This window comes from Lagenorhynchus albirostris, chromosome 14, assembly GCF_949774975.1.
Source record: "Lagenorhynchus albirostris chromosome 14, mLagAlb1.1, whole genome shotgun sequence".
Classification (NCBI taxonomy): domain Eukaryota; kingdom Metazoa; phylum Chordata; class Mammalia; order Artiodactyla; family Delphinidae; genus Lagenorhynchus; species Lagenorhynchus albirostris.
Window position 1 is genome coordinate 72,061,935 of NC_083108.1, and position 12,783 is coordinate 72,074,717.

At 44.1% G+C, this 12,783-nt stretch overlaps 1 protein-coding gene across 1 annotated transcript; it reads left to right on the forward strand.

Moving 5' to 3' along the window:
* Nucleotides 1-2,495: 2,495 nt before the first annotated feature.
* On the forward strand, nt 2,496-10,974 carry PLA2G1B (phospholipase A2 group IB). The gene is made up of 4 exons (XM_060121631.1): nt 2,496-2,565; nt 5,325-5,484; nt 5,962-6,089; nt 10,850-10,974. Exons 1-4 carry the CDS (start codon nt 2,496-2,498, stop codon nt 10,972-10,974), a joined length of 483 nt encoding a protein of 160 aa, XP_059977614.1.
* Nucleotides 10,975-12,783: the final 1,809 nt, after the last annotated feature.

Genomic DNA, 12,783 nt, shown 5'->3' on the forward strand with positions numbered 1-12,783 from the left:
TGTTTCAGTGTTACCGCATTAGCTGAAGGACGTTTCCTGGGGCTCCTGGATTTGGGATGAAACAGGGAAGCCCTTCCAGATGGATTTCTTCTTTCTTGGCTCCAGTGCATGCTCAAGGGAAAAGTACAGAGAGCTGGAATCGTGGGGTGCGTGCGTAAGCAGAGGTCACAGGGTCAGAATTACCGGTTCTGCTCTGACTCACACACGACATAACCTAACATAACCTCACCCAAGGCGAAGGGAGGTGGCTCAGTGGGAAGAGGCAGGTGTGCGTTCAAGTCTTGGCATGGCCATTTCCAGCTCCACCCCAGGCTGAACCTCATCTAGCAGTTCTCATCTGGAAAGTGTCCTCATCTGGAAAGTGCCCAAGATGCATCCCAAGACAAGAGATGATCAAACCTAACACAGCCATTGGATGAAAATGACACTTTACCTCTGTGATCTTCCTTCCCCAAACCCATTAACCAATCCCCAGTCTTATCATGAGAAAAACATCAGACAAGTTCCAATAGAGGGGCATCCTATGATACACCTGACCAGTAGCCCTCCAAACTCCCCAGGTCCTCAACAGCAGGCAGTCTGAGAAATTGCCATGACCCAGAGGGGCCTAAAGAGACAACTTAATATAATGTGCTATCTTGGATTGGATCCTGGAACATAACAGAACATGTGGTAAAAACTAAGGAAATTGGGCTTCCCTCGTGGTGCAGTGGTTAAGAATCTGCCTGCCAATGCAGGGGACAGGGGTTCAAGCCCTGGTCTGGGAAGATCCCACATTGCCATGGAGCAACTACGCCCGTGCGCCACAACTACTGAGCCTGCTCTCTAGAGCCTGCAAGCCTCAACAACTGAGCCTGCGTGCCACATCTATCGAAGCCTGCGCGCCTAGAGCCTGTGCTCCGCAACAAGAGAAGCCACCGCAATGAGGAGCCCGCACACCGCAACTAGAGAAAGTCCGCACGCAGCAACGAAGACCCAACACAGCCAAAAGTAAAAATAAATAAAATAAATTCATATTAAAAAAAACTAAGGAAATCTGAATGAGCTATGGACCTCAGTTTATTATCATTATTTTTGATAATGATAATATATCAATATTGGTTCTGATAACATAATCATAACAAAGTACCATACTAATGTAAGATATTAATAACAGGTGAAACTATAGGTGAGGCTGTGGCAGGGTGGGGGCAGGTGGCAGGAGAGCATGAGGGAATTCTCTGCTCAAGAAAGATAAGTAAATGAATAGACAAACAAATGAAAATAAAACAATAGGGTCTCCGTAACTCACAGCGTTGTTGCAGAGATCACATAAGAACCAAAGCGGAGAGCACCAAGTAAACCAATTATAAAATATTGTATATTATGTGAAATATCCAGAATAGGTAAATCTATAGAGACAGAAAGCAGATTAGTGGTTGCTGAGGGCTGGGGGAAGGTGACTGCTAATGAGGACAGGGTTTCCTTTGGGGAGAATGAAAATCTACTAGAGTTAGGTAGAGATGGTCATTGCACAACTCTGTGAATGTACTACATGCCACTGAATTGTTCACTTTAAAAATAAAATGGAGGACTTCCCTGGCAGTCCTGTGGTTATGACTCCCTCTGCGCTCCCACTGCAGAGGACACGGGTTCGATTCCTGGTCGGAGAACTAAGATCCCACGTGCCGTGCGGCCAAATAAATAAATAAAATTTTAAAATAAAATGGTTGAGATTATAATAAATAACTATATAAATAAATAATAATAAAGTCTTACAATGTGAATTTCATCTAAAAATGTTATTTAGACCTTTGATATGACAATTCTAAAACCCTTTTTATTCTACAAGTCAGATCCAAGCCTTTAGAATTCCAAAGCCCAGGGTTTTCTTGCAAGGCCACTGTGGGGAATGGGGAGAGGGGAGTGGTATTGATGTAGTGGGGAAAAAATTAAGTGTGTGCCTTAGAGTCAGACATACCTAAGTTTGAGCCCCTGCTTTGCCATTTGCTAGCTGTGTGACCTGAGGCAAGTTGCTTCACCTTTCCGAACCTGTTTCCTCATCAGCAAAGTGCATAATTGATGGGAACCATTCAACGAGACCCACAGCCCAGATTCAAGCATGTGAGAGGACATGGAGGCAACTGTCACTTCCTTCCCATCCCCCTTCTCCCAGTTGTTCAATGGGGTTGACAGCTTTGCCACACACACACACACACACACACCCATATACACACACACACACAAATGATGAAGCTGGGCTGAGTGCAAAGGGGTGGGTGTGAGGGTCAAGATTCCAAGATGTGCACCTCCAGAAATAATCCCTTTCGTTCAAAAGCACTAATGACAAATATGTACACTACTTCCAATGCCCCCCAGCTGCCAGGGCTTGCTTGTTGTTCAGGATTATTTCTGGAACAGACAGACTCAAGGCCAACCCAGAGTCAACAGGGAGCAAAGCAAACACTGCAGTCTTATCTTGGGGCGGTGGGGCAGCTATAAGAAGGGAGGCCATAATGACATCAGTCTCTTGTGCACCAACTGACAACAGGATGAAACTCCTCGTGTTGGCTGCTCTGCTCACAGGTAGGCGAGTCCCCCCAGCTCCACCCCTTCCTGAGCTGAGATCTGTCTCCTCTGCAATGGGGGCCACAGGTCACAAGGCTGACCAGACCTGGAGTCTTTTTCAGGTGGGGCTCAGCGTGGGGCTTAAGAGGTCCCATACTGGGGTCCCCTCAAATCCCCCCCGCAGCTGGTACCCTTTCAACCTTCAGGTCTGAACTCAGATGACCCATCTCAGAAAGGCTTACCCCTTCCATCCAAGCTAAGAGAGCCCCCTCTCCTTTCCCCCTACCATATGGCCTCAGTATTAGGTCTTCTCAGCACCTGTCTTTGCCTGCAGTGTGTCTGTTGTTGATTCATTTCTTTCTTTATCCCACACCCACACCTAAGCATGGGCTCCATGGGAGCAGGAATAGTGCTGTTTGCACTATTTATTGAATGAACTAATAGAATCAGAATTCCCTAGAATTCAAATCCCACCCCATTCAGCCATTGTTCATTCATTCACTCAACATCTATGGTATTACAGCCTCTAAGGCATCAGGCTCAGGGTTGAGACTGGGGACTCAGAGATGAACGAGCCACGCTCCCCGTCCGAGGAGCACGCACGCCCGCACACACACAGGAGCAGTAGCTTTGTGCGGGTCTAGCCTCTGCAAAGAGCAGAGCTGGCTGGATCAGAGAGAAAGAAAGTGGAGGGAAGTAGAAGGGGGTGTCTGGAGATGGGCCAAGGTAGCCAGGCCACTCCCGTCTGAGCAGGCTCCAGGCTCTGCTCCTGGACACAGCCTCTGTGGGCTGCCACCGTGGAGGCTGCTCTTGGGGGAGAACGACAAGCTGCTGCCCTTCCTTCACCCTGGAGCTTAAGCACATGGCGCGGCTACAGTGTCCACAGCAGATCAAGCACAGGAAGGGCCTGGTATGGGGCAAAGAGATGACACTGATGGCCGATTGGACAGTATCCCCAAATCATTTAGCGCCATCTTCTCTTTAGGGCACCAAATTTCACAGGCAGGGCTCTACACAGGAGGTAAAGAGATCCTGCTTCCAAGTTGGCTGTTCCAAGCCTTGTGCTTGATTTGGGCAAACACTCAGTTAGAGGCTGACTTTGAAAACTTACTTAATAGATAATTATTGAGTATGTACTATGTGCCAGGCACTTTAAAAAATTCACATATTGGGACTTCTCTGGTGGTGCAGTGGTTAAGAATCTGCCTGCCAATGCAGGAGACATGGGTTTGAGCTCTGGTCCGGGAAAATCCCACATGCTGCGGAACAACTAAGCCAAATAAATAAGTAAATAAATAATTACTTTAAAAAAAATCACATATTGATGATTTCATTCATGTAACTCTTCATATATTTATTGAGTGCTTCCTTTGTGTCAGGCCCTGGGGAATAAAATCCATGAGGTCTGTCCTTGAGGAGTTTATGGTCCTATGAGAGGGAGGCATTAGATAGAGGGATACAGATTGTTCGAGGTACTATAAAGAACATGAAGAAAAGTGGTAGCAGAGGAGCCACTGAGCTTGGGTGGTCAAAGCGCCTCTTTGAAGAGGTAGCGTTTAAACCAAGATGTTCCAGCCTTTTGGAAAGTGAGCTGACCAGTGTGCCGGGCAGAGGGAAGAGGAGGTGCGTGGGTCCCGGGGCAGAAAAGAGGTTGTCCTGTTTCCTGTTGAGAACAGAGGCCACACAGGCCTCTCACTGTTCTTTACATTCCTGCCCCCCCAACCCTGTCATTCCCCCACCCAACCCTCCGTTTAGATTCCCCTGCCCTACACCAATTTTTCCACCTTCTAAAATAATATCTGATTTCCTTATTTATTACTTTTATTGCTTATTGTTTTTCTCCCCAACTAGGACATAAACTCAATGAGGTTATAGATTTTTTAATTTGCTCGATGATGTATCTCCAGCTCCCAGGACAGTGACTAGCTCATAGTAGGTGCTCAATAAATATTTGCTGGATAAATAACAGGGATAGTTTTAAACTATCATATGTTCACACCAAAACTAGTACACAAATGTTCATAGCAGCATTATTCATAATAGCCAAGGACCTCTCTGGCGGTCCAGTGGTTAAGACTCCGTGCTTGCAATGCTGGGGGCACGGGTTCAGTCCCTGGTTGGGGAGCTAAGATCCCAAAAGCTGCGTGGTGTGGCCAAAAATAAATAAACATAATAGCCAAAAAGTAGAAACAACCCAAATGTCCATCAAGTGATGAATAGCTAAAAAAAAGTGGTCTATCTATACAGTGGAACATTATTCAGCCATAAAATGGAATGAAGTACTGATACATGTTATAACAAGGATGAACCTCAAATCGTTATGTGAAGTGAAAGAAGCCAGTCACAAAAGGCCATATATTGTATGATTCCATTTATACAAAGCGTTCAGCATAGGGAAATCCATAGAAACTGAAAGCAGATTAGTGGTTGCCAGAAGGGAGGGGGGAAAGGGGAGCGATTGTTAATGGGTACTGGGTATTCTTTTGGGGGTGATGAAAATGTTCTGGAATTAGTAGGGATGGTTGCACAACTCTGTGAATATTAAAAACCACTGAATTGTATACTTTGGTTAAAATGGTGAGTTTTATGTTTTGTGAGCTGTTAAGAAAATTCCTATTCACTTTACCAGGTTCCTGTATCCAGCTCTTTTCAGGGTAGGCAGCTGGCCGGGGTCACGGGGACGGCGCGGGGTCTGAGAGAGCAAGCAGGCAGTGGGGTCCCTGGGGCGCCGGCAGCCAACCAGGACGTATTCGAACTCTGACTGTGTCTTCCTGCAGTGGGCGCTGCCCAGAGCGCCATCAGCCCCCGGGCGTTATGGCAGTTCCGCGGCATGATCAAGTGCACGATCCCCGGCAGTGACCCCTTGCTGGATTTCAACGACTACGGCTGCTATTGTGGCCTGGGTGGATCAGGGACCCCTGTGGATGAACTGGACACGTGAGTTGATCTGCCGGGAGAGTATCCCTGGGATGGGGGGAGGGCACAAGCCAAAGATCTCACGAGGCACAGAAAGGAGATTTGCCTATTTGCTGAAGATAACACACGTTCACCTCATATAAACAAGCCTGAATCCAATGCTCTCCTCTGTCGGGGATGGAAAGCGGAAAGTCGGGAATGTAAAGTAGTGGGTGCTGCTGCCCTCTAGTGGCAGGACTTTGCAACACAAAACATCACTGCAAGGGTTCAATCTTCTGAAGTGGTGAAACCCTCACTGCATCTTCAGAATATAGGCTTGTACTGTATTCCTGAAACCATTTTAAAATCGCCTTCAGTAAACTTGAGAAAATGACTTAATTTTTCAAGGACCAAAGCAGGTCAGCTAAAACATCCCCACCTGTTCCCGAGGGGGCACGTTCAGGTAGACCTGCTGCCCTACCCCTGCTCCTGCCTCAGCTCTGTCTCTCCCTTCTCCAGGTGCTGCCAGACACACGACAACTGCTACAGAGAAGCCAAGAAACTAGACAGCTGTACATTCCTCTTGGACAATCCCTACACTGAAAGCTACTCATACTCGTGTTCTAACACTGAGATCACCTGCAACAGTAGGTTTACCCCCTTCTTGGCTCAAAGGCCCTCAGTAGACATGGGGAGAAATAATTGTAATGATAGTCACCACTGATTGATCATTTTCTTGGTGCCGGGCAGTGTCTCCTTTAATCCTCGAAACAACCCTATGGGATAGGTACTATATATTATCCCCATTTTGCAGATGAGGAAACTGAGGCTCAGAAGGCTGAGCTAATTGCCCAAAGGCACACAGCCCATAAATGGTGGTGTTTTGTTTTGTTTTTTACATAATTTTTTAAAATTTATTTATTTATCTTTGGCTGCATTGGGTCTTCGTTGCTGTGCACAGGCTTTCTCTAGTTGCGGCAAGTGGGCGCTACTCTTCGTTGTGGTGCATGGGCTTCTCATTGCAGTGGCTTCTCTTGTTGCAGAGCACAGGCTCTAGGCACGCAGGCTTCAGTAGTTGTACCGCGCGGGCTCAGTAGTTGTGGCACATAGGCTCAGTAATTGTGGCTCCCGGGCTCTAGAGAGCAGGCTCAGTAGTTGTGGCGCATGGGCTTAGTTGCTCTGCAGCATGTGGGATCTTCCTGGACCAGGGCTCGAACCCGTGTCCCCTGCATTGGCAGGCAGATTCTTAACCACTGCACCATCAGGGGAGCCCCGGTGTTTGGTTTTTGCACATAGGTCTATATGCCTCCAAAACCTCTGCTTTTAACTGCCATGCCATACTGCTTCATTGTTTCATAAAAAGAGCTAAGAATTAGCACATATCAGGTTTTCATCACATGCCAGGTACTAGGCAAGGTGTGTATATGAGATAGGTTTTATTAAGCCCATTTTACAGTTTAGGAAGCTGAGGCTCAAAAATAGTCACTTGCCCCAAATCACACAACTTATGAGAGGTAGGGCCAGCATTTGAACTCAGTTGCTTCTGATTTTAAAGGCTCTGGTCTTAACCACTAAGTTATGCAGCGCTCATGGTGAAATGTATCACTTCATGAAGGCGGTTCTGAAAAGCAGACAATTCAGAGAGGTGTAGGGTATCGTCGTGTGAGACCAGCATTCTGAATTTTCATTGCCCTTCATTTTGCACTCACAGATACATCCCACCTTTTAAAAAACGTACCAACAACACTGGAATAACCATAATCCAACTCCCCAAGGGCCAAGAAAAAAATTACCTGGCATCTCATCATCCTAAGAAATAAATGGTTTCATGCCTCTGTGTTCCTTTTCACCCTTATCTTTGGAATAAGGCTTATGTCATTTTAACTTGGCTAGGCATGTGCCCATCACAAGTCCTTTACTTCTTCTGCATGAAACACTCCCCACCAGATATCTGATTGAGTCACTCCCTCTTTCTAGATCTTTCTTCAGATGTTGTTTTCTCAGTGAGGTCTTCCCTCAACATGTTCTTTTATTTATTTTTTGTTTTTTGGCCGGGCGCCACGCCCGACCAGGGTTCGAACCCAGGCCCCCTGCAATGGAAGCTCGGGGTTCTAACCACTGGACAGCCAGAGAATTCCCTCAACGTGTTCTTTTAAATTGCAAACACATTCCCTCCATCTCTCCAGCATTATCGTTTTTCTCTCTGCTTTATTTTCTCCACAGAATTTCTGAATGGCTGATACATTTATGTTATTTCTTCATTTGCTATCTCTCCAATAGAAAGTAGGATTCACAGGGACAGGGATGGTTGTCTGTTTTCTTCATTGCTGTATCCCCAGAATCTAGAGCAGAGTTTGGCATCCTGCTGGATGTAAATGTTTGATGAATGCACAGTCTAGATACAATCTTTCATTCTGCGTTTTCTCCCTTATCACCATGTTGTTGTTTATTTTTTTTGGCGGTATGCGGACCTCTCCCTGTTGTGGCCTCTCCCGTTGCGGAGCACAGGCTCCGGACGCGCAGGCCCAGCGGCCATGGCTCACAGGCCCAGCCGCTCCGTGGCATGTGGGATCTTCCCGGACCGGGGCACAAACCCGTGTCCCCTGCATCGGCACGCGGACTCTCGACCACTGCGCCACCAGGGAAGCCCCCCTTATCACCATGTTATGACCATGTTTCCATACTGTTTCATAGTCTTCGTTGTTACTTCTTTCATCACTACATAAAGTAGCTTAATTTGCTTACACAGTCTCCTGGTAACAGAGATTTAGGTTGTGCTCCACTTCAGAAAGCCAAATATATGGGAAATCATATTTTTGCACAGCAACTTGATCAGCAAGAGTTTCTTTCTATGGATTCTGGACTCCTTTACGAAGTTGATAAAAGCTATAGACACTCTCCCCAGGAGAAATATACACACACATTATTTTGCAAATATTTTTGCAAATAATTATTTTTAACTGCAACTGCCTTCTCCCCCCAAAAGCAGGTCAAGAAGCCTGCAGCAGATGTTTATTCACATGATTAACAATAACTTGCTACATACACACTATTATATATAAAATAGACAACAAGGACCTACTGTACAGCACAGGGAACTATATTCAATATCTTGTAATAACCTATAACGGAAAATAATCTGAAAAAGAATATATACATGTATAACTGAATCACTTTTGCTGTACACCTGAAGCTAACACAACATTGTAAATCAACTATACTTCAATAAAAAAATTAAAAGAAAAAAACAATAACTCACTAAATAATTATTTCATTATGCACACTTCATAATCTCGTTAAGCACTAATTTATGCTTTAATGGAGTGGGTGAGGAAAACATTCATGATTTTTAAGAGAAAGGAGCAGAGAGAAACAAAACCTTAATAAGATTATTGAAGGTAAGCAGATACACATAATTAAATTATGGATAATAAAGCTGAAATTTATTATATTTTTTTGCATTTTTTTAACATCTTTATTGGGGTATAATTGCTTTACAATGTTGTGTTAGTTTCTGCTGTATAACAAAGTGAATCAGCTATATGTATACATATATCCCCATATCCCCTCCCTCTTGCATCTCCCTCCTACCCTCCCTATCCCAACCCCTCTAGGTGGTCACAGAGCACTGAGTTGATCTCCCTGTGCTTTGCAGCTGCTTCCCACTAGCTCTCTGTTTTACATTTGGTAGTGTATATATGTCCATGCCACTCTCTCACTTCGTCCCAGCTTACCCTTCCCCCTCCCCGTGTCCTCAAGTCCATTCTCTACATCTGCGTCTTTATTCCTGTCCTGCCCCTAGGTTCTTCAGGACCCTTTTTTTTTCTTTTTTAAGATTCTATATATATGTGTTAGCATATGGTATTTGTTTTTCTCTTTCTGAGCGACTTCACTCTGTATGGCAGACTCTAGGTCCATCCACCTCACTACAAATAACTCAATTTCATTTCTTTTTATGGCTAATATTCCATTGTATGTATGTGCCACATCTTCTTTATCCATTCATCTGTCGGTGGACACTTAGGTTGCTTCCATGTCCTGGCTATTGTAAATAGTGCTGCAATGAACATTGTGGTACATGTCTCTTTTTGAATTATGGTTTTCTCAGGGTATATCCCCAGTAATGGGATTTCTGGGTCACATGGTAGTTCTATTTTTAGTTTTTTAAGGAACCTCCATACTGTTCTCCATAGTAGCTGTATCAATTTACATTCCCACCAACAGTGCAAGAGTGTCCCCCTTTCTCCACACCCTCTCCAGCATTTATTCTTTGTAGATTTTTTGATGATGGGCATTCTGATTGGTGTGAGGTGATACCTCATTGTAGTTTTGATTTGCATTTCTCTAATGATTGGTGATGTTGAGCATCCTTTCATGTGTTTGTTGGCAATCTGTATATCTTCTGTGGAGAAATGTCTATTTAGGTCTTCTGCCCGTTTTTGGATTGGGTTGTTTATTTTTTTGATATTGAGCTGCATGTGCTGCTTGTATATTTTGGAGATTAATCCTTTGTCAGTTGCTTCATTTGCAAATATTTTCTCCCATTCTGAGCGTTGTCTTTTTGTCTTGTTTATGGTTTCCTTTGCTGTGCAAAAGCTTTTAAGTTTCATTAGGTCCCATTTGTTTATTTTGGTTTTTATTTCCATGAAATGTATTTTAAATGTTATTTTTGTTGTTTCTTTTGGTTACAAAAGTAAACAAGGTCAAAGTAATGTAATTTCAAATTCTACAGTAATGTATGTCATGGAAAGAAGAAGGCACCTATAATCCTAATACCCAAGATAACCAGTTAGATGTATTGCCCTTCAAATTTTTTTGGCATATACTATGTATTCTTTCCCTTTAATAAAATATCATGGAAACATTTCCACATACAGACATAATTATTTTAAATGTCTATATAATATTGTATTTTAAGGACATTCTGTAATTTTTAAAATATGCACTTTAGAGAAATTGGCTTATGAAACTTCACCAAGTTGAAATGTACAATACTTTGCTGCCTTGAGTATATGTCATAGTATTTTCCATATGGTTTGCAATTGCTTGCCTATGTTATCAGAGTTCTGTGGTTATATGGGTTTTAAAAGCAGTGAGTACATTTAGAGGTGTGAAATAGACAGAACTTTCCAAAAAGCAGCTATCACACCTAGAATCACCAGATAAAACAGGCTGCCCAGTTAAATTTGATTTTCAGATAGACAAGAAATGATTTTTTTAGTCTGTGTCCCAAATATTACATTCATTGTTGATCTGAAATTCCAGTATTTTTATTTGCTTTATCTGTCAACCCTAAATTTGCACCAATGGAATGGCCACCAGATCATTTCAGTTAATTCTTCTTGCCCCTGGATTGTACAAAGCATGAACTGCCTTGGCTCAGTCCTCTGTTCTTGCCCTTTTCCAGGCAAAAACAATGCCTGTGAGGCCTTCATCTGCAACTGTGACCGCACTGCTGCCATCTGCTTCTCAAAGGTCCCGTACAACAAGAAGCACAAGAACCTGGACACCAAGAAGTACTGTAAGGGCTGAGTATCGTCCCAGGAAATTGTGATTCCCTACCTGCCCCATGGCTTTCACCTTACACCATGCCCTCCAATAAAGTACCTTGTTGAAAGTCCTCCCATTTGGAGATTCTTTTATTCTCTATCTACTGAACACGACTAAATCACTTCCTGGTCCTTTGTGAGCATCATTCCTTCTAGCCTTGGAAGTTGAATTAGAGGGATATTTCTAGGAAGTACCATGAGACTTTAATAATGATTAACAACCACTGATAATTTACTCTGTGCCAGAACTGTGTGTCTAAATTTCCTGGACAGCCCTATAAGATTATTTATTTGTTTATTTTTGGCTGTGTTGGGTCTTCATTGCTGCGCACGGACATTCTCTAGTTGCAGTGAGCAGGGGCTACTACTCAACGTTGCGGTGCGCGGGCCTCTCATTGCGGTGGCTTCTCTTGTTGCGGAGCATGGGCTCTAGGCATGCGGGCTTCAGTAGTTGTGGCACGTGGGCTCAGTAATTGTGGCTCGCAGGCTCTAGGGTGCAGACTCAGTAGTTGTGGTACATGGGCTTAGTTGCTCCAAGGCATATGGGATCTTCCCGGACCAGGGCTCGAACCCGTGTCCCCTGTCTTGGCAGGTGGATTCTTAACCACTGCGCCACCAGGGAAGTCCAGCCCTGTAAGATTTAGACACTATTAGCAAATCCTATTTTTCTAAGCTGAACTTCAATAGGCCAGGTTACTTGCCCACCAAGATTCATCTAGTAAGTAGCAAAGAAGGGATCTGAACCCAGCAAGTCCAACAGAACACACGCTCTTAACCATGACCCTGCCCTGCCTGAAGTGGTGGGCTCCTCAGTTTGAGCCAAATATCACCCCCTTATTTCTCTGCCTCCATTTCCAACTGCGTTAAACATTTTTTCCTATAACTCCTTTCTAAACCCTTCAAAGCCTTCACCGCACTCTACAAGCTGATTTTTACACTGTAGTCATGAAATATAATTAACAATAACAGCTTCTACATCTTGAGCACCTACCACATATCACTGTGCTAAGGGCTTTCCGTGTCTCATCTCAGTAAGCATTCAAACCAGCTCTGTGAGATCGATGTTACTGCCCCCATTTTATGGATGAGGAACTAGAAACTCAGAGAAGTCACTTGCCTGAGATCACACAAATGGCAGAGTCAGGATTTGACCAGATCTGTCTGCTTGGCAATGCCTGAGTTCTTAACCACTAAGTCACTCAGCCAAGTTTCTCTACAAAGGTTTATGACTGCACTGGCACTGAAATTCACCAGAAAGAGTGGGGAGGGGCACAGAGGGAACTGAATTGGAAAAGCAAAGAGATGAGAAAGGATGATGTGGACTATGAGAAGCCATCACTGAGCAGTTTTAAACCACTGGAGGCTGCTGGGTGTATGGTGGGCAGCAAGGGAGTGTGTGCAGATTTGTCTTTTGGCCCAGTTTCTCCTTCATTTCATTCATCCATTCAATGAATATTTATTGAATACTCTCTCTGGGCCAGACACAGTACAAAATGCTGAGGACACAATGTATTTGGGACTGGCCTGAAGACAATGATTTATTGTTAGTAGCTGCCTTCAGTTTAGTCTTCTCTGAAACTTTTTTTTTTCTTGCTGTCAAACTGGCATATGCTACATAACATATGCTATGCTCTATGCTCCAGACTGTGCCAAACATTTTGCACAATTACCTCATCATCCTCACAACAGCTCTATAGTATATACCTCCCCATTTTACAGATGAGCAAACTGGCTCAAAAAGGCAAGTGATTTGTCAAAGGCCACCCTCTCATAGATGGGATAGTTGATATTG

Bases quoted from the DNA above. Each gene is read 5' to 3' on its own strand.
- PLA2G1B (XM_060121631.1), top strand. From the start codon at position 2,496: ATGACATCAGTCTCTTGTGCACCAACTGACAACAGGATGAAACTCCTC. The intron at 2,566-5,324 runs GTAGGCGAGTCC...GTCTTCCTGCAG, and splicing joins GTTGGCTGCTCTGCTCACAG to TGGGCGCTGCCCAGAGCGCC. The intron at 6,090-10,849 runs GTAGGTTTACCC...GCCCTTTTCCAG, and splicing joins CACTGAGATCACCTGCAACA to GCAAAAACAATGCCTGTGAG.